Source organism: Prenolepis imparis, unplaced genomic scaffold (assembly GCF_030444845.1).
Source record: "Prenolepis imparis isolate NDT839.2.m4 unplaced genomic scaffold, iyPreImpa1.0 SCAF_7, whole genome shotgun sequence".
Classification (NCBI taxonomy): Eukaryota; Metazoa; Arthropoda; class Insecta; order Hymenoptera; family Formicidae; genus Prenolepis; species Prenolepis imparis.
Genome location: NW_028141165.1, coordinates 3,210,036 through 3,231,252, shown reverse-complemented (window position 1 = coordinate 3,231,252; position 21,217 = coordinate 3,210,036). Strand labels below are relative to the sequence as shown.

Genomic DNA, 21,217 nt, shown 5'->3' with positions numbered 1-21,217 from the left:
CATCTACGTATTTTATTACGTCTGTGGGCCGTGTTTTTATTCCTCCTTCCTACTGTTATGGCACGTGAATTTTTTAATCATTTGAATCATTTGAATCATTTTGTGGAATATTAGATTATACAATAACAAATAAGTAAAATTGATAAATTCATAAAAGAACCTGTACACATAATCCATTATAATTCTCTATAACAAATTATACATATATCATATGCTCTAAAAAAATTATCAATTATACATTATATACTAATTGAAATGTATATGATAAATCTAGAAAATAAAATTAATTATTTATTTTTTAATAGAATAAAATAACTCGATTGTATATTTATATTTTGTTTCTCTATAGAAAAAAATATTTTGCAATAATTTCTCAAGTTTACGATCGAATTAGAATTGTGATTTAAATTTAAAATATTTAATACATATTTATTTTTTTATTGAACACATATTTTTATAATATTTTAGAAATATTCTTTTCTTCGTGAAAAATGTTCTATAAATCTTGATACACAATTTTTAATATGTATTTTATATATGTACAGTAATTCTCTCTCACATTGTATAATAACTTATGTAATTATTTTTTTATTAGACACCCAGTTTTATTTTGATGTTAGTTAAAATCTTCTTTTAATATAAAATCTTTGATTGCATATCATATATTATAAATCATATATCTTCAACATTAAACACAAATGTCGCTTGACTTGACTAAAGCATACATATGTTACATTTAGATTCGAATTAATGTCAACATGTTCATATCTGATTTGCTTAATCGATATGTTCAATATTACTAGTGCTTTCTGACGATTCGTTCTCTTCAACATTTTTCTTGATCAATTTCCATTCAGCGGCAGCATCCAAAGCAGTGGATGCCAATGTTCTGATTTTTTCATTTTGCACGTTATCATTTTTACTCAAAGCCATCAGTATTTCCATTATATCCGTTTCGATAAGTTTCGCAGCAACGTCCTTCGTGCTTCCTATCATGTTCAGCACTATTACGACACCTCTATGTTGTATATCGCAGTTTGGATTAGCGAGTAAGAAGCGTAGAGAGTCCAGCCAACTTTGCGAATCAAAGATCTTTTCGCAAGCCTTTTTGCTAGCTGACGTTAGCATCGCCAGAGTTCCAGCCGCTGCAATACTGGTATCTTGATCTTCCTCTTCGCACAGAATCACGAGATACTTAACTCGGTCGTTTTCTTGCTCGTAATATAGGATTGTTTCTTCGCACATCACCAAATTATTTATAACTTGCGTGGACGCGCGTCTCAGCATGTCGTGCTCCTCGTACATATAGGTCTCGATCTTCTGGAATCCTCCCTCCTTCAGTATACGTTTCCGCACGCTGTCATTGACGCCAGCTAGATTGCACAGAGCCATTAGACTTTCAAAATTCTCGAGAGCAGAACACTCTGGATTCAGGAGATTTATGAATGGTCGTACGACCTCCATTATTCTCTGACCGGGAAACGCGACCTCAGGATTTATCGTGATCCCCAAACGAGCCAGAGCTTGCGCAGCTTGCTTCTTTCCCTTGTCTGTATTGTCCAATGCTAATGGTAATAATGCCTTTGCACCACCCTGTTGAACGATTATTCCTCTCACTTCCTGTTGACTGCATATTGCGTTAAAAACGCGCGCTATCAACTCCTTGCAATTCTGGCTGTCCGTTTTAGCAAGGCTGACTAGAGCGCTGGTTACACCAGCTTTGGCTAACACGCACAATCTCTTATTCACAAAGTCGACGTCATCTAGCTCGTGTTCCTCGGGAATATGATGTTTTGCGAATTTTGCTAACTCAATCATTTCGGGTATGAGCTCTTGCTTGTCGTAAGCGTTGCACAAGTTTACCAACGTTGTTACGACGCCATAGAGAACCGACTGATCGCCAGTTTTGGCGACCTCGATCATAGCTTGAATGGCCTGTTGATCTTCTACTAATTTCTCCTTGACTTCGGCGTCGAAAGTGAGATACGATAGACCTTCTATAGCCCATTTTCTCATATCCTTCTCCTTCTTGGGATTGATCAAGAATCGTCTGCAGGCTTCGGCTAATTTTTTCGTTGATCCCTCCGCAAATGGCCTAATAGTCGCATCTGTACCTCCCGAACTTCCCAACTTGCACAACCCCACTAATGCTCGAACGCGGATTGAGTCATCCTTAGATTGATATAGCTTCTTCAATATATTTATACCTTGATTTATAATTGCGGTGGCCTTGTCTTTTTTGGATGCGACGGCAACGATACATTCGCAAGCGACTTTCTGCTGCAATAGATCATCCGTCCCTGCCATAACGAGGATCATTTCCAGAATTCCTTCTTTAGCCACAATTGCATTTCCAACATCTAGCGGACCCAGCAATAAAGTCGTTATCGCAACTACTATGCGGACCTGTAAAACAATTAATAATGAATTTTTGCACAAGACACAAAATAGAATACATAATTTTTTTTAGAAATATCGAGATAGCTATCGCTTTCGAGTACTTAACGATTAAAAATAGAAAATCTTTGATAATCTAATTAATAGGATTTTAATTTGAAAATTGCGAAGATATTCTATAATTTAAATATTTACAGAAAATTTACAGAATACAATGTTACAAACTGCATACCTTGGATTCTATATCAGGTGTAAGTAATTTATCTTTAATAAATTCATCAATAGCATTTCTAAATCGTTCCTTAGCAGCGTCATAATACATGTTCTCATATATTCTAGCCAAGCATACACTGGTTATAGTCCGTGTGGAAGGTGTAATGTCTATCGAGGATTCATATTTGTATTCCTCCATTTCGCTGGCCACTTCCATCAATCTTTGCAAACCGCGAAGTTCGACCAATCGTTCAGCCCAGTCTAATGCAGTATAATGAATGTTACGCATAATAAGTTCTATTATTGCATCTCTCGTAAGACCTGTTATAGTTCTATTCGTTATGCTGTATAATAAGCACGATAGAATTGTATCTATTTCTTTCTTATGCATTTCGCACAAACTCTTGTCAGGTTTTGAATCAGGTTTATTGTCCATACCACTATAAGTGTTCAATATAGTCTGAAAAAAAAGATAAGATAAATTTTCACTCATATACACATAAGAATGCTTTAATACATGAATTCATATATGAAAAAAGCTTCAATACATACATAAATTCATATGTTAAGGCATTCCTGTCTCTGTGTGTACAATAATAATAAATGTTTAATTAGTGTAATCACCTGTAAACAGTACTGAGACACGTTGACTCTCTCTGTAAGTTTACTGTTCATCATTTCCAATAACCAAGGCAAGCCGATATCTTTTACAGTAGACTCAGTTCGACTAATATTATTTTTACATAATTCGGCTATAATCCGGATTGCATTGCAAATTACTTCCTCGTTCTTTTCAACTTTTATACACTTTGTTATTTTAGATACACCTTTTTGTTTGAAAATCTCTTCTGCACCAGCCCTCTCACGTGCAAGCACAAGTAGATTATTCATAGCAGTTTCACGTTTTTCTTTATCTGCGTTTATGTCAAAGGCTAGGTCTAGCATTTGTGTCACCTAATAAAATCAAATATAAACAAATTATATTTATGTAACATAATTTTTTCTTATAGATATATATTAAAGAAATATTGAATAAAAATGCCATAAAACTAATAGAAAGCTTAAATTATATTACATATATATTGGCTAAATCAAAATTCTTACTAATTAGATGAAACATGTGTTGCAAAATTATTCAAATGTATTCTAATTGACTATTATATTAACTGAAAAAATAATATATATATTTACTTTAGTAGTAACACGTGACATTTCCTTAAGTCGTTCTTGCACAACTGCATGTAAACGTGCTGCTATAGGCTGAATAGCTTTATTATTGGGGTCAGATAAAATTATATTTTTCGCATCTCGATACGCTTCCTCGAATCTCTCTAATGCTTCAAGTGCCTGACATCTACGAAACAAGGCTTTGGGATCATTAGCACATATCTTTAATGTATCATCACAGTCCTTGATCACATTTTCATAATCAAGTAATTTTAAATATGCAGCAGCTCGATTTTTATAGTATACTGCTTTCTCAGCATTATCTTCTTTTACTAATTTCAGTGCATTTGTATAGCACTCTAAAGCCTCTGACCAGTTGCTTTTGTTAAACTCCTCGTTACCTTTCTCCTTCCATTCTTGTGCTGTCAGATCTGGTTTTGCCATGATGTAACAAGATACCTCTATAACATAAAATATATATTGTATTAAATATTTGAATATGAAAAGATTTTCTTATGTACTTATAATAAGATAGTATATAATATATATTGTTTTACGAAAAATATATATAAAAGAGATGAATAAAATGTTAGTGGATCAAATATATAGTTAAATAATAATAGCAAATATAAAAATAACAATACAATTTCTAGAGTAACATTGAAAAGTCTGTACACATAAATTACAACATCAATACATGTTGCAACAATCTTTTTTATAAAAATTATATATTTTTCTTAAGAAGCAACAGACACACTGAATGTGCTGAAGATTCTGATTTAAAATATTTTACCTTTCGTAAAAAAATTGAGGAAGAACAAATTTCTAAGTGCACAGAAGTGTGCGATTCACTTTGAGATGATTTAAAATTTAAAGTATAACTTTGCAATTCAGCTCACATGCTCAGAATGACACTAGAGTTAGCGCCGCTTATATTATAGACGCTGTAGAATTATCTAGATGCCATGACACATTCGTGAAAGTTTATTTTTGGCAAAATGCCTTCGACATCATATATAAATGGGAGCATTAGGTTAAAGATAGACCGAATGGGGCTTCCGGTCTGCCGGCGAATTTAATTGTATTGCCGATCGAAAATTCGAGTTCGACGCCACGTCGACTTATAGCGACACATGTTTCTATATTTTATGTAATATCTCGCTATATCTGTCATCTCCTAATATGTTTACAAAAATATTTATATCCAACCTTAAAAATAAGTCTGTTTATTGCACTTTTCTTTGTCTATCCAAGGGCATTTCTGAACAGCGTTCCCAGGTCCCGAGAGGGCGCTTATCGTATGCGTGGCGCCAAATTATCGTATTTGAACTAAAATTATCGTATATTTAAAAATATTAATAAAATAATCATTTATATATTATTTCTTATATATTAGAGATAATCGCAAATAAGTTCGTTATCAATATTAGACGCTGGAAAAAAATCTTTATTCTTAAAAATTTTTATTTATTTATATTTTATTTATTCTTTAAATTCATACACATACATATATGTGTGTGTGAATATGAAATGTTTGCTATTTCGGAAATAACTTCCGCCGCGCGAAAAAAGTTGAATTCAACTTTCGATTGGCCACCACGTCGCTTCTTGCCGCGCAACAAGCTTTACCGCGTCCTGTGTACAGGAGCCATATGTCAATTTGTGTTGTCAGCTGAAAAATTCTATAATTTTCTCAAATTATCGTAAATTTACGTACGATACCAAAATTATCGTACGGATCCTAATAAGGCCCGATTGCACCAACATCATTTTAGCTTTAAGTGAGACTTAAATATGTATCTATCTTGATCTTTTTTTCTAAATAAATAAAGACAAACATATATTTAAGTCTCGCTTAAAACCAAAATGACGTTGGTGCAATCGGGCCTATAAGACTGTTTCTGAACCAAGTGCGACAAGTGCAAGTAAAGCGAGCAGAATCCAATTAAGGTGCCTTTTCATGCTGACGCTCGACGCTCATTTTTAGCGGCAAAAGACGTCACGTGACCAAAAATAAAGATACCAATTCGTCAATTTTGGTCACGTGACGTCTTTTGCCGCTAAAAATGAGCGTCGAGCGTCAGCATGAAAAGGCACCTTAACGTCCCGCGATTCGCTGTCTCGATGTTATCGAGGTATCATCGATATATCGATATATCGATAGTGTGGCAAATTGCGATTCTCGAACGGAGCAAACGGTCGTAAACGAAACCCGGAACGCGCGTGAGTCCGTTGTGTTTCTCGTAATCGTTATCGCGTGAAAAAATTCCTTTTAGACAGTAATTCTCGACAAAATTTGCCACAGAATTGCTGTCCTTCTAATTTTACGTGTCGTGTAATATAGAAGATACGTTCGAACAAGTAAACTCGCTCTCCATGCATGCACAGAGTCGTCGACGACAAGGTATACATATCAGGATGCACAGGTATGTACATTAAAATATGCAGCATATAAACTTATAAATAGAATTCTGTCTCGAATTTTGTCGCGAATCGTCCGAGGCGAGCTTTAAAAAGTGAACCTGGGGCGCGATAATATATCTCTCGTAAAGTGTCGGAGTGGTTCATGGTTAAGTAGAATTATTGTTAATATTGCGATTTCGGTATTTGTGCCTGTGTGCTCGGAATCGGTTAAAACTCTCGTCGCATTTTCAATTCATGTCATCTCCTTCTTGTCGAAGTGCGTTAAAGGGCCAATGAACGTTCATCGAATCATCGCCAGATATATGCAATGTGTATAGGTATATGTATATATGTCTACACATATCGCTGTTCTGTAATTAATATTGTATGAATAATTATATACTCTTGCAATAATATTTTAAAGCTGTAGAGAAATAAGCGCCGCCATTTTCTAGTCGCTATTTTTCTCATTTTACAGCAATATATTATATATATGATAAAAAAAAGATATTTTATATTTATTATTAAAAGGACCGTATAGAAAAACTTTTGTTTCATTATAATTTTTATATTTTTTCTATAAAAAAAAATTTATATTAAAAATTTATTAAAAATACTGTACTTAAAAAAGTTGTATTTTTTAGAGGCTTTTAAAAGATAATTTATAACTAAAATTGTGATACACACACAAAAATGATTTAATATTATTGAAATATAATGAAATATTAATTAATATTTAGTGCAATTTATGTGCATTTTATTATAATAATTTTAATTATCGACGATCGATCACGTCAGCGTTTGCAATTATCTCCGGGCCTATTGGGCATTATATTGGGCCCCATATTTACACAAACAACGAAAGCTTTATTTTTACACAATATATCTCCTTGGTGTCGCCTTTCTCTAATCATGTTTAAAAGTTGCGTTAAAAAATTTAAATAACATTTTTGTTTGGAAAGAAAAAGTGCGTTGGTTGAAATTTTGCGTTTGCACGTGCTTATTAAAAAGTTCACGAAGAAAGATGTGCGATGATGAGTACATGGACATATATATTTTTAACAAAAGTTTCGACGAAAGATTGTATGAATATAAGTGCATCCTGTCCGAGCCGAGAAGAGTGATGCCCCCGAATATCCGTGCGGAATGGGCTTACGACCTGGAAACGGTTATGGAGAAGGCTGGTTGGGAAGCATTATGGAAAATATCCCGTTCCACGTGCGAGTATTATAACATTCCCTATCCAGTGATAGTCCTCGTGAAGGTGTTGGGAATGGATTTTCCCAAGTTGAATGCCATTGTGAAAATTGAAGCTGTTCTAGACGACGACATTCATCTGCCTGAAACACACGATGTACCATTGATGGAATTGTTTCCCACCATCAGTCAGAAAAATAAAACCTTGGATATAGAAGGCACTGCACATTGCGTGGATCGATTTCGGTTTTTCTATAATTATTTATGGATGCCATGGGATGAAGATGAGGATGACGATACTATTTGGGTAAAACAACACTTGGACTCGAGGCTTAGGGTGTATTACGATATGAAAAATAAAGTTATTAATGAAGAAACATGTGACATTATCAAATCATTAATTAAAGAGGCAAAAGAAGTAAAGAACAAGATTTTAAAATATGAGGCTTTATTGCCTGAAGATTTACAAGAAGAAGAAATACCCAAAGAGTTAGTAAAGGAAGCATGCGAATTGATGAAGTTACATTTTCGACTTCAGCAAATTAAAGCAGAAATGGACCTTTTAGAAAATCCTTCACTGAGAAAGTTACTTGGACATAATCAATACTTTAATAAAAAAGAAAAGCGCAATGATTGCAAGAATGAAGAAAATATATACTACTTTGTGTGGCTCGGTGGTATTGTGAAACAATTACAGGAACTTTCTATTAAAGTTCAAACAATGTTACCTGAAGATGCATCAATTAAGTATGTTTCAATTTTTTTTCAAGCCTCTTTTAAAAGAAGTAAATGAAATTATAACTTGTATATTATAACTTGTGTATTTTAGAATTTCAGGATGTCTCGACGATGCTTTGGACACAATTGAGAAAGATGATACTGTTCTATTAGGTGAAGGGCATCATTCCGTCAAGCATCATAATGAATTACAAAAAGGAGGAAAAATTATAGGACTTTGTAATATGGAAAATACTATCCTCTGTCCAATCGAGTCAGATGTGTCGTCAGCTTTATTTGATTTTTCTGGCACTGAGGTATATATATGTTAATATAGTACATTCGGAGATTTTTCTATTATTTCAATTTACAATTTTTTTTTATACTTAATCTACTGTAAAACTTAACACAGGTCTTGTTGAAAAATATCTGTATCGATTTGGGAACACTTGAAGCAGGCATAATTGTCAGAAAAGATTGTACTGTCATTGTAACTGATTGTAGAATACGTGTCTCTAACATTCCAAGTAATATCAAATGGGGCACAGTTGTTATGCCAGGTGCAAAGCTAGTATTTGAGAATACAGTTTTCCAAGGATTAGGAACTGTTGCGATTATTTACGCGACTGGGGAAGTTGTCATGAATAAATGTCGTTTTGAAGATTGTTACGAGGGCATACGGGTAAAGTCACATTACGCAATCTCAAATCTTGCTCTTGGAATATATGTATATAAATGTTTTTTTTTTTTTTTTCAGCTCAGTGATAATGCCATGTTTAGCGCCACCAATTGTTCCTTTGAAAATATTAAACATACCATAGTGATGGAAACTGAGAAAGTAACCAATTCGAAAACCATAGAAATAGGAAGTGAATCGGCTGACACATTTCTTCAAAAAATAATTTTAAGCGAATGTAAATTTCCCAATGATGAGAGAGGAAAAGTCATATTAAAATCAAAAATCTTTCCATCTTTTGCACGTGTCGATTCTGAGAACAGAGAAATAGTAGGAAATGATTCTCCGGAAGGACACTCTTAACAATGGAGGGTTGTTATTATTTGATCTCTCAATGTATATTTTTATAAGAATGCATTTTATACTTTCTATTTTTCGCGAAAATATATTTGATTATAAAAGAAGTTGCATTGTGTTTTAGGAATAAATAATTACATTTTGCTTGTAGACTTTGTCAAAGATAATTTTATTTAAAAAATTAAAAAATTTTTTTCCTGGAATGTAAAAATAATATATCGATGTCGATAATATCAGGCTCTGTATAAACACTGTTACTATTTACTATTAACATTTTCACATCAGATGGCGCAGTCGTTACGATTCGTCGACTCGAGAGTCCGCGTTGCTTCATATCAGTGTTGGGGTTTTCGGGCGCGTTGAGGTATATCGGGTTTTCTCGCACGTTGATATGACAATTCAGAGATTGCTAATATCGATTAGAAAAGTATCAGCTTGTTACGTCTGTCACGGGGTGCGTATTACATCCGCATTAACGCGTTTCCGTCTGTTCGTTTGGAGACATAACCTCGCGACAATTCGAGGGTGTTCCGAGCTCTTCCACAATCATCTAATTCGCAAGCTGTCGAATCGCTCGCTTCTCATCGATCAACGTAAGTAATCCTTCATTCGATCAGGAGCAAAATTTCAATCGTCAGATCCGCGAATCGTCCCGATTACGAGGTCGCGCGAACCTAACCTAACTTAACCGGTGATCGTCGACGCGCGTTTCTCATCGCATGCGCGTGTTGCATCTTCGAATCTACTCGAGGGAAAAAAAGGGTCGTGTGCGTATAAACGTGCGTAAGTAGGACGCGATTCATTATAGATGTTATAATTTTCTGATTCTGGTCGGCTCGTGTCGTATAAAACGATATCATACGAGTATCGTTCTTCCTTTTTTCCCCACCCCCCATCATTCCTTCTCGCATAGACCATGTGGTCGGACACGTGCGCTCGTCACGTATGAATGAAACGTCATTCGCGCGAGCTTGTCCCGGGGTCTCATCATCCCCATCGATCGAGAGCTCGCGGCGATTCCGTCTGGTTCGTCCCGCGTCGAAATGATTAATCGCGTATTCCGTCGTCGAGCGAGATAAAACGGCGCGGTGGACTTCACGCTTTGATATTGAGGCGCAATGATTAATCGCGAGGGAGAGTAGCTAGGAGTTAAAGGGGTCGAGGGGGGAGGGAGAACTGCCGTTGACAGTAGTATATGTGATGTATCGCGTGGTGCACGGACGGCGATGCATATTCATGATGTAAAGGCATTCCGCCGGGGACGATATAACCCAGGAATGACGAATCCCGTATCTTGTATGTACATATATACGCCAACATATTCGGCGTTTTAAAACATTCACGTCCGTTACAGGATTAGCGTTTTTTACCATCTCGACTCTTCAATAATCCTACCATTCTTCATTTCCGTTTTTTAACACATTTCGTTTGAGTAGAGATTACAGATTTATTGATTTCTATTCTATGTTATAAGAAAATAAAGATATTTTATAAATAATATATATTAATGAATAATAAATATAAAAAAATTCGTCATTTCATTTAAAGATACCTGACCCTTAAATAGAGTAAAAATATTCTAACATGTATCACACTGAAAATATTCAAAGAATAAAAGATTTCGGAAAAGAAATCGTAAAAATGTTTTTCGTTTCTTTTCAGTTTCCCGCAATCGTGTACCTGAATTGCTGCTTCGACGAGTCGAGATCGCGAACGATCGTGTAAACGCGATTATTAAGACCGAGTGTACGCGCGCAATCGTGTCGGACACATCTAACGACATGGTGGAGACAACCACGCCGACTCAGACCGCCGATGGACAAACGCAATTCGGAAACGCTCGTCACCTCGACCCGTCCGACTGCATCTTCGTCTTCAAAAATACGCTGTCGGATTACGAGGAGCCGCCGTCCGACGAAGAAGTGAGTACCTCATCTCGATTTTTATCGCTTTCTATTGCGACCGCTTGTCGCAAACCAGATAAAAGAGAGAGACGGCGAGATCGAATCCGTCAATGTATATGTTTTTTTATATCGCTATCGCACTTGCCCGTTTCCCAATTAAGTAGTATTTTCGTTAAAAAATTATGTGTGCATTTTGTTTTCTCATATTTCGAAATACATTGAAATATCGATATATATATAATTTATTTTTCGGCACATGTGGAGATAGAGTTTCCGCATGGCAATACGCGAGTAATTAAACGGCAAAATTCTCAAACGAGCCGGAATCTACCGTTTTAATTTGTCGGCTAATGAATACCGTATTAATTCGTTTCTCTCATCGGCACAAGAGCGCATTTGGATTTAATTATCTGGCCGTTCGCTAATTCCCGAACTAACATCGAAGTATTTGATGCAACACTTTATAAATCGGCATTGCACTTTTATTTTCTTTTTCATATTACAAAAATAAATTATAAATTGAGGCGTACTTTTCCGATGTGCTAATAGCGAAATTAGAAATTAATTTGTTCGAATAGGCAGAATTTTAAGTGATCTCGAGCAACTATTAGGAACGCTGATGGGATTTCTTAATTTAATCAAAAACATTTGCCTTTTAATTCGAGATAATTAAATCCTTAACACAGCTAAATCGTGCATATTAATTGAATTTTCTACACGTTTATCTTTAATGTATGCACTGACATGCTGTGCATGACGTAAAAGTTACACGAGAGAGAGGTGCGAAGAGTCGCATGATGCTATAACATATTTAGCAAATAATGGCCTACGTGTGCGATGTGTGCTGGTGATTGTCGTAAGGCTGTCGAGAAGCCTTGCAGACTGGCTTCGGATCGATGTTGGGCCGCCGTTACAAAACGAGGAACGATAAAAGTACGGGGGGACGATTTTTAAAGCACGACTTTACGGTCGATCACATGGCGGCGAATTAAATTATTCCGCTCCACATTTTTCTTTCAGTCGCAAGGGACACTCGTGCGTTCTCTCTCCTCTCCCTTCTTCTTCTTTTTTTTTTTTTTTTTTTCGATGCAGTAAAGTCCGATACCGTGCGATGCAAACGCTTTAATACCTGATTGCTTTTCGCTCTGTGTGCGAGAACGTCTCTCGTTCTCGGGGAGACCTTTGACAAAATATATTATTCAAAGCTACCTCCATCTTTCTCACACACACACACACACACACACACTAATCGCTCGTTTTTGAAATATGTCTCCAGTACGGAACGCTAAATCATGACTCAATTATCACCGCGATAAATTGCTCTTTCTGTTTGTACAACAGCGATATACAAATGATTAAATTGTCATGTAACGTAGTAAAATTATCGTGAATTATCCGTTTAGCTCCGCTTTCCGAAACGGATATAGCATATATATATACATTGAAGTTTATATTTTATATAAATAAAATATATTACGGTGGTTAATTTCGTACATTTCAGCGTTAAAATATGCATGTTGCTAACAGGTCGCTCGAGTAACATTCGCTCAGGGATTTTCTCGAAGGGGGGGGGGGCGAGGATCTTATAAATCATTTCGTTACATTGTCGATTATGAACGATTCGTGCATAATGCATAATGCTTCCGCCGGGTCACGATCGTACACATGCCGTGCACGAGGGATACCTATAGAATATATCCACATAGTGTATCTCTCGGCACTTGGTCGCGTGTTGCTCGCGAGCACCATCGTGTCGTATATAGCGCCCGATAGCGCCAAGATAAAATGTTGCAGCTGAACGCATACAATGTGTCGCAATGTGCTGTTATTTCCGAAAATATCCCGCCCGAGTTGCGAGTTGTGCGAAAAAACAGAAATAACCATTCGAGATAGTGGTCGGTTCGCGCGCGTGGGAAGTGAGTACAAGTCCGATAAGAATAGTCGTGCAGGTGAGAGTGTATGTGTGTGTGCGTGCTAAACTGTTCAAGAATATTCAGGAAAATTATGCGGGAAAAGGGTTGGTCGCGCTAACAGCCTCGCGCGTTGAATTAACGTTGAATTAAAATCGTGATTAACGAAACGTTGAAATTAACGTTGAAGATTTCGCTTTTGTAAGACTATATAATTGTTGACTTTAATAACGAACACCCCTTACGAGGTACAAACTCTGACATTACCCGTTGACGTTAAAACATAGAAAATAATTAATATCTAATTAACGCGTGTATGTATAGAAGTGACAAGAGAGGTAAGAGTGGATAATTGTAAGAGCGTTGAGGAACGAGGTGAAATTACGACGCGGGGTCTCGACGGGGGGAGAGAGGGGTAAAACGTTGAAATGGAAAATGAAAGACGGAAAGAGATGTATAACGGTGAAAACGATCAATCACTCGAGAGAGGACCAGAATGGTTGTGCCACACGGCTGCAAATAACACCTCACGTGTGTGCGCGAACGCGTATCGTTAGATGTGTGTGTGTGTGTGTCGGTCAAAAGCATCGGCGGGACGTATTACGAGTTACTGCTCTCGGCTGTTTCTCGTCGCTCTCTCTGCGCCGAACGTGAAATGTGTACTGTTCCTTTTCTTCCTTTTTCCCTCCCTTTAACAGCTCTTTAAATTTTCTCATTAGACTTTACGCACACGAGCGGTTCTTTCCGCCGCAGCGGCGAAAAAAATCATAAGAGTATAACGAAAGACCTGCTAGTATTATATACTGCATTCGAAATTATTTTAAAGTGATTATAAAGAAGCGCGCATAAATTATATAAAATATTATAATCATTATTATATATAAAAATAATTGATTGACATAGAATTATCTGATGCTATTATTATTGAATCGAATTTTCTTTTTAAGTGAACTAATTTTATACATTTATATCATTTTTCTATATATCATTCTATAAATCATTTACATTTATATACATTTATATATACATATACATTTGTACAATAATATGAAATAATCTTTTTATTTATTCTATTTCATAGAATGGGTTAATAAAAATTACTGTGCAAAAATTTGATATATTTAATATAATTTAATTATACGAATAGAACGTTTCGGCCCCCTTTCGAGCCATCTTCAGTAAATTCATATGAAATTAGAGCATTAATGTTAAAGTGAGATACCTTATACTTTGAAATACCTTATAAAGTTACGCATAAGAAATGATATACGCAATTCTCGTTTCTCGTAATTGCCTAACTTTTAAGGTATTTGGGACTAGGTATCTCACTTTGACATTAATGTTCTAATTTTATGTAAATTTTAACGCATACACATATAGTTGCAAAAGACTCGAAATAAAACCGAAACGTTCTACTTTTATAATTAAACTATTAAATTTAACTTTTTGCATCCTGATTTATGCACTCTTAGCGCGATATTTATTCTATATTCTATATATAAGTTGTACTTTGTATATTTTATTTATTTTATTTTATTTTACGCATAAATTAGTTTTCAGAAAATCTAAATTAACAATTATTCTAAAATAATTCATTTAAGTTTCTTTTTTTTCTTTCTGACATAACGTAAAATAATTTTAAAAAATTGTTTTCGTAATATATTATTTTATTTTTTTACTTTAAAAATAATAAAAAATGATAAAAAGAATAAATAATTCGTTAATTTAAAATGTTATTATTTTTATTTTAGATAATTTACATGTACGTTTACATATAGTATATTTGGTTTACTTTGCGCAATACGATTCCTTTGAATTTGATTTCCAAAGCAGTTTCTTCACTGCTCGTGTGCAACAACATGTTTGTTTGTTATGTTCGCGTTTGACATGACTTATCATACCGCCGCGAAAATGATATGCGTTGAGTTTTTAAAAATGCTGCAGTAAAACAATCAATGTGTTTTATGGATTTGACGATATAGTTTTATTCGATAGAGGAAGAGAAGATTAATTAAATTTATATAATAAATTATATAAATTCCGACGAAAGAACGTATCACAAATTTCTTTAATTGTTGTAAAGAAACGTGTCACACGTCTACACGTGCATCTGAAATTTATTATAAAGTTATTGCGAAAGTTAAAATACATTATTTTAATCAATTATCGTCATCTTGTTCCATTTATCACAAGTGTATGTATATGCTTCTTTGAAAATTTATATTTTGTTTCGCGATATTATATAGGTTTCCTTTTTATACATCACGGTGAGAGATTACGTGAATTTGAACAATTTTTCATTATTGAATAAACGATAATAAAAGTTATTACAGAGTAATTACATAAATATACAGAACAGCACATAATACATTTACTTGACATGTTATTGTCGTCGCGCGAGCGTCGATTCTTGCTCGAGAGTTGCTCTTTAAGCAGGGGTTGCTTTTAATCTTTGTATACTTATGTCAACGTATGTTATGAGAGAGATAATGGACTTCTCTCCCCGGGAGAAACGTCCTCGTTCGCCGTCGTTTCCTGATCTACGTCGCGCCAACCACCACCAGAGATCATAATTCTATATACCGTCAAACAACGTATGGAGATTTTCCAAACGGACCGATTAAAATGGTAATACGACGCGACGCGATGCTGCCAAAACTCATATAATGCGCGTGTTTTGGGTGGGAAGGAGACAAGGAAAGGAGAGCGACAGTCGCTCATTTTGCTGCACGAATCGTTCATTAATGACATGACTATCGAAGCTCTGGATCATATCACTTATTTGCCAGAAAAGTCAGTCACTAAATATACATCCCTCCTATTTTTACTCGAACTGTTCGCCGGATAACGACGACACGTGTCCCATTCAAATTTTGATAAGCCCCATCAGACGAATCCTATCCGTTTCTCTCTTCCGCCTGTACCGAAAGTTAAAATTACCAGCCGCGAGCGCGACGCATTCGATGATAAAACAATCGAAGCTGTAACACACGTCTGCGAGAGATTTGTCGAGCTTTCAGTAATTTAAACACGCGAATCATTGGCTTTATTAGGTTTTAACTGGAGTTTAATTTCTCGAGCGTCTCCGAACAACATTTGTCAAATCGATTTTTAATTGGGTTTCTTCTCACGAAGATATCTTTATCTTGTCTCATAACGATGTTAGATCACAAACAAATGAAAATGGAAAATTCTGATTTTTTTTTAGAAATATTAGACACGGACTCGTCACGTGAGATAGAAATGATCGAAGTAATTCCTTTAAGAATAGTTTGCGCGAATCGAATAAAACCCGAAGAGTTTGACGCGCGTATAGGCAGCTGTCTGTTAATACTTACACACGGCGCATCGTTGTGTTTCGTCTTCTCTATATCAATCAGCCCGCGACGATAGGTATGTCGCCTTGATTTAGTTTGCTTTTAAAATTAAATTAACTCGCCTCGTGTGCGCGTGGCTTTGAGAGTATCGCTTAGTAGCTATGAAATATCATACCTCGAGTTTGCGCATTGCCGCTCAACTATCCGATCGTAAATCACAGTATATTTCTATACGCGTGCCCTCGATAATCCATAGCGAAATAAATACACGTCAGAGTAACTCTATTATCATATATTAACGCATTATTGATTCAACTTTTTTTTTCCGCTCGAATAAAATTTTCGATGAAGAGAGAAAAGATGAACTCCGCGATCTCTCGTCTCTTTGAGGTATTTTCATTCTATCTATTCGCTTCTCACTCGCGTCCCGCGTGCGATAATAACCGGCTCGAGATTATGAATGATTAATCTTGCCGAACTGGTTACGCGGTGCATAATTTTTCGCGTTCGCGCAACATTCGCGCGAAATTTTTCGAATGTCTTTCCGCTACGATAAATTGGCGGGCGATAGATGAATAAAAGCTTGTTGTTAACGGCGAGGCAAAGGAGGGATCTAGGCAGCTCCAGCTGTGGTTTATTTCGGGTTTTAGGTCCGTGGAGAGATGCACGGTGTCTCGTCTTTAGGAGCACACGCACGCTCGCACACACGAGGGGGGTTTCGGCGAGTATAAACGCGAGAGAAATAGATTATTTAGTGGCTAGTAAAGCGCGCTAGTAAAGTCTGCTTTTCTCGTCGTTGAATAACGTTCAATAACGCCGCGCACGACAATCATAAATAATGCGATTTTAGTACACATTGTAAAACGCCAAAACGGGATACGCACGCACCTGTCACGATCCACCTGTAATCAGCTACACAGCGATCCCGGCCGGATCGCCGTCAGTTTCGTATCCGAGCTTATTATTTCATTTTAATCCGATAATCGGTGAGAGAAAGAGAGAGAGCGATCGTCTGTTTTTCGCAATAATGCTCGATAAACTGCACAGACGCGGATTTATTCGCAGACAAATTGTCCTGTCTGTGTGGCAGAAATAAAATTCATACACATAGAGAGAATTTTCTCCTAGAATTTACCCTGAAAATCATGGTAATCGTAATATGGTATACTGGTATGGGAAGAATTTTATGAGAATTTCTCTGATTAATATTTATCACAATAAAATATAAAATATGTTTGATTAATTTTACTATACAGTTTAGTAAAATTAATTAAACATATTTTATATTTTATTGTGATAAATATTAATCAGAGAAATTCTCGTAAAATTCTTTCCGTACCACATTGTCTCACGATTACCATGATTTTCAGGGTAAATTCTAAGAGAAAATTCTCTCAGTGTACTACTCCCTCTTTAACTTCTGTTTCCGTGTTTCCCGTGTTGTTGCGCGATACGATGTACCGTGATCCGACGGATCACGTATGGTTTTTGTACAAGGATCGGACGAGGCTCGAAACAGCGTGCGCGCGCGAATGCAATCGCGTTCTGAAAAAAAGTGCAAACTGGAAATTGGTTAGCTCAACGTGACGAGCAATATCGGCGAAGGGCTTTCGGTCGCTTTGTTAAGTTTTTATAGCCTGTCCGTTCTGAAAGAACGGTCTGTTGGCTTAATTTTTTTTTGTTCCCCCTGGATCCCGGATAGAGAGCTACTCTCTAATGGTTTAAAGAGCGCGTTTGGTTTCGTCTCGTAATGTTTTTTTTTTATTCTATCCTTTCGAGATGATAGGGCGACATTAAGGGCGGATAGTGAGGAGCGCCGCAGATTCGAAAGGGTTAATGACAGATCCATCTGCGTTTATATCGAGCCGTGCAATCGGGCGCAATTTATTACTACTTTCCTGGACCTCATGAATAATACGCTCGCTAAATTATTCATATAAGTCACACCTTGCGTGTGCCGGATAAAGCGCGTCGCAATTTCTAAAATAGGTCCTGCAGCCGCGGCGGAATGGCGTGATACTGTTCGCGAAAATTAAAGGTTAATTAATCCCGCTTACAACGACGAAAATCTCGCGACGGATCCTGCGCTGCGGAAATGATGGATGATATTTTACATGGAAATATCAGCTACGTAACATTTCGGAACGCGTTCACTGGCAAAAAGAAGACGAAGGAAAAAAGGGAGGGAAAATGAGAGAAGCCGACTATCTCGATTATTATCTGACGTATTTTTTGTTCGGAGAATAATAGCGCGCACGATCATTTTAATGGATCCCTCGATTCCTTCTCGTCGCGAGATTTCGATCAGGAGATGCGACTGTCGGGGACGATCGATGATAATGCTTAAAGCTGAACGATGACCGTAATATCCGTCCACAAATCGCGTTCAACGACTGTGTTTAGATAACTATCTCCATCTAACGCGGATAAGAGAGGAGAGAGCCCGCTAGGCGCATCTAGCAAGGTCACGTTCGCGTGCCAGCCGTCGTCTCTGGATTTTCTTAGGTGATATACGTATCCCGCCGTGCTCGAGTTTGGAATCTATCTTGAGCCGCGGAAACCCTAAGCTCCCCTGTCTCGAGTATCGAATCGTAACTTTCGAGCTGTAGATATCGAACTGCGGATCACCAAAACTCACACCCTCAGTCCACACGTTTCATCGTGTTGTCGAGCAACAATGCGAAACAAATGATTAAGGAGTCGACCACGATTGATATTACTAAAAAAGAAAAATAATTGACAACTTTCTTTGACAGTTGTTTCCGTGCAAGTTGAAATTAGCTGTGTGATTTTAATTGCTGTTAGCTCCCTCGATAATTTCCGGTCGGTCAGCGGTTCCGTCGGTGTCCTTGAGAGAAAACTCGAGCATCCTCGGCATAAAACGTTTATATGGGGCACTGCACCTGCTAATTTTGGCCCATCGCGTCGACACCCCGTGGCGAAAGAGATTCGATCTGTACGGTTCGCGCAATAGGGTGGCGAGAGGGTGAGAGAGGGGACGTGGCATTGAAGATAAGCGGAGAAAGGTCGCGACGAAATTAAGCGCATATCCTGCACCTGCATGAATTCGTGACTCGATTTGCTGTATAACGCGGGCGCACAAAAGCCACAGAAATTTTCGAAGGATTTTCAAGATCATATGAATACGTGTGTAGATACATATATTTATATCGACCCACTCGACGGTTATTTATAATATTTTTAGCCGAGAGAGAGAGAGAGTAAATGGTCCATTGCGAAAACAGCAGTTCCTTCTCAAGCGGAACTTCGCGGTGTAGAGACTGAAAATGTCATCGACAAAACTTGTCATTCTCACGTGCGAACATAAACTCATCCAACCGGAAGGCCATTAGGTTACATATTTCAGGAACGACTACTTGGAACGGTTCTTTCCTTTATACCATCTGCGCTCTAGTAACTTTATGCGGTAGATTTATTCAAATATAATTCTGCTCTATATATAGGCTCTCTTTTTGTGGGTTTTATTCATTATTACATTAATTTTATTTATTTTATTCGATCGTACGCTAGCTTATCTACCACCAGAACAATAGACGCGTATAACGTGGCGACTTTATTCCGCTTATTGTATGTTACACGCAGGTGTAGTATCGTATGCTCATTATTAATGCAGTAATGCACTTGTATGTGTGTGTGTAAAGATGTTAATTATCTAGTATCAAATTAGAACGTAATCCTCTTATCCGATATACGCGATAGAGCTTACTTCCGTTCATAATTTCCGTAAAATGGGATCTGTAATCGGGAGAACAGGAAGAAAACGCGGTAGCGAGGGAGACTAACTCCGCTGTCAAATCCGGCGCGAAAATCGAGAGCGGATAGCGAATATACATTTGGCACGAGTGTCACACGAGCGTAACGCATAAAGGAATGCGATGGGACCGGTTGATTTACGACCCACGATAGGACAGATCGCGTGCATTTCCGTGGGAATATTCTCCCTCCCCTTTATCCTAAATCAGTTGAGATCGTCCGGCGTGTCGGCACAACGCAATCTGACTGCGATTAATGCCGGCGGGGAAGAATTTCGAATTTATCGCTCCATCGCCCGAAGTCGCGGTTATATAATTGGACGATTACTATATACATATATTTACGCTCGGACCATTGTCGCGTTACGTACACACATGTATACGCGTTTGCATCGCATTACCGTTTGATGTATGCACGCTCATTGTGTCGCGGTTGCATCGTCGAAATTACGCCAACCTCGCGTAGTAAACAAATTATTTTATTATACAGTCAAAATGTCGTTTCTTACGTTAATGTACGATATAATGGATTTTTTATCTCGTTAAACCATGTTCGACAACTCCTTCGTCTTGCTCCTTCGATACGAATAATGCACGGGGGCGTCGGTTTAAATCCACCACGCGCATTAAGAGCAAAAGCGCATCGCGCGTTTTCGCGAGACCGGCTAGGCGGTGATTCATGCGGGGCGATTTATTAAGTCGTATTAGCTAGCGACGCGTCTCGGCGCGGCGACCCGAAAGAAAGTCCCGCGGGGATAAAATAGGAACATAGGACTCCCTTTTGTGCCGGGCCGTGTGCGCCCTCGTCTCGTCTCGTCTCGTCTCGTCTCGTCTCGTCTCGGTTTATAATTATCGCCGCCGTCGCGGTTCTGCCGTGGTTCCGCGAGCGGAAGGTATGTACATACGTTGTACAAATGTTGTATACGCACGCACATGCGGACGCTATTTCGTCCCTGTCTTGGAGAGAAGACGAGCGCCAGGCTATCTCCTGTGGTCCGTTACGTCCAACTATTTCTGTACTATACGTTCCGTAGCCCGGTAGGCACGCTTCAGATGCACAAACTATCGAAGATAATCATACACACGTGTGTGTCTAGTTGAAAAATAAAATATTATCTCGAAATTTATTTTTTCTTTTGCGAAGTTGATAGCCACGAGTACTCGGGAGGGATCGTTTGAACTTTTT

At 37.4% G+C, this 21,217-nt stretch overlaps 3 protein-coding genes across 7 annotated transcripts in view; 2 read left to right on the top strand and 1 right to left on the bottom strand.

Moving 5' to 3' along the window:
- Positions 1-417: 417 nt before the first annotated feature.
- On the bottom strand, positions 418-5,073 carry Unc-45 (unc-45 myosin chaperone). Of its 3 annotated transcripts, none has more exons than XM_083042232.1 (5): positions 4,987-5,073; positions 3,802-4,238; positions 3,235-3,564; positions 2,630-3,070; positions 418-2,406 (listed from the first exon to the last, which is right to left on the bottom strand). In XM_083042232.1, exons 2-5 carry the CDS (start codon positions 4,219-4,221, stop codon positions 778-780), a joined length of 2,820 nt encoding a protein of 939 aa, XP_082898358.1. In that variant the 5' UTR covers positions 4,222-4,238; positions 4,987-5,073; the 3' UTR covers positions 418-777. The 3 variants fall into 3 exon arrangements, with proteins under 3 accessions (XP_082898358.1, XP_082898357.1, XP_082898359.1); XM_083042231.1 differs by lacking the exon at positions 4,987-5,073 and adding an exon at positions 4,571-4,980; XM_083042233.1 differs by lacking the exon at positions 4,987-5,073 and adding an exon at positions 4,677-4,980.
- A 1,054-nt stretch (positions 5,074-6,127) lies between these two features.
- The window catches only part of LOC145938838 (pseudouridylate synthase RPUSD2), a 123,186-nt gene continuing 108,096 nt past the window's right edge, over positions 6,128-21,217 (top strand). The window contains exons 1-2 of one of the 3 annotated variants that reach the window (XM_083042642.1): positions 6,128-6,203; positions 10,790-11,049. In XM_083042642.1, the coding sequence (XP_082898768.1) occupies positions 6,158-6,203; positions 10,790-11,049 (306 nt within the window). In that variant the 5' untranslated portion in view covers positions 6,128-6,157. Of the gene's footprint in view, positions 6,204-9,420; positions 9,721-10,389; positions 10,424-10,789; positions 11,050-21,217 lie in introns of those variants that run through there. The other 2 variants (XM_083042640.1, XM_083042641.1) reach the window with 2 other exon arrangements.
- Nesd (SHC binding and spindle associated nessun dorma) lies at positions 6,996-9,257 on the top strand. Its single transcript, XM_083042645.1, has 4 exons — positions 6,996-8,124; positions 8,207-8,411; positions 8,507-8,776; positions 8,852-9,257. The coding sequence occupies exons 1-4, from the start codon at positions 7,205-7,207 to the stop codon at positions 9,131-9,133; spliced, it is 1,677 nt and encodes a 558-aa protein (XP_082898771.1). The 5' UTR covers positions 6,996-7,204; the 3' UTR covers positions 9,134-9,257.

Coding starts and splice junctions, on each gene's coding strand:
- Nesd (XM_083042645.1), top strand. CDS start 7,205: ATGTGCGATGATGAGTACATGGACATATATATTTTTAACAAAAGTTTC. Junction 8,412..8,506: donor TTGATTTTTCTGGCACTGAG/GTATATATATGT, acceptor AACTTAACACAG/GTCTTGTTGAAAAATATCTG. Junction 8,777..8,851: donor ATTGTTACGAGGGCATACGG/GTAAAGTCACAT, acceptor TTTTTTTTTCAG/CTCAGTGATAATGCCATGTT.
- Unc-45 (XM_083042232.1), bottom strand. CDS start 4,221: ATGGCAAAACCAGATCTGACAGCACAAGAATGGAAGGAGAAAGGTAAC. Junction 3,071..3,234: donor TGTCTCAGTACTGTTTACAG/GTGATTACACTA, acceptor CTTTTTTTTCAG/ACTATATTGAACACTTATAG. Junction 2,407..2,629: donor CACCTGATATAGAATCCAAG/GTATGCAGTTTG, acceptor ATTGTTTTACAG/GTCCGCATAGTAGTTGCGAT.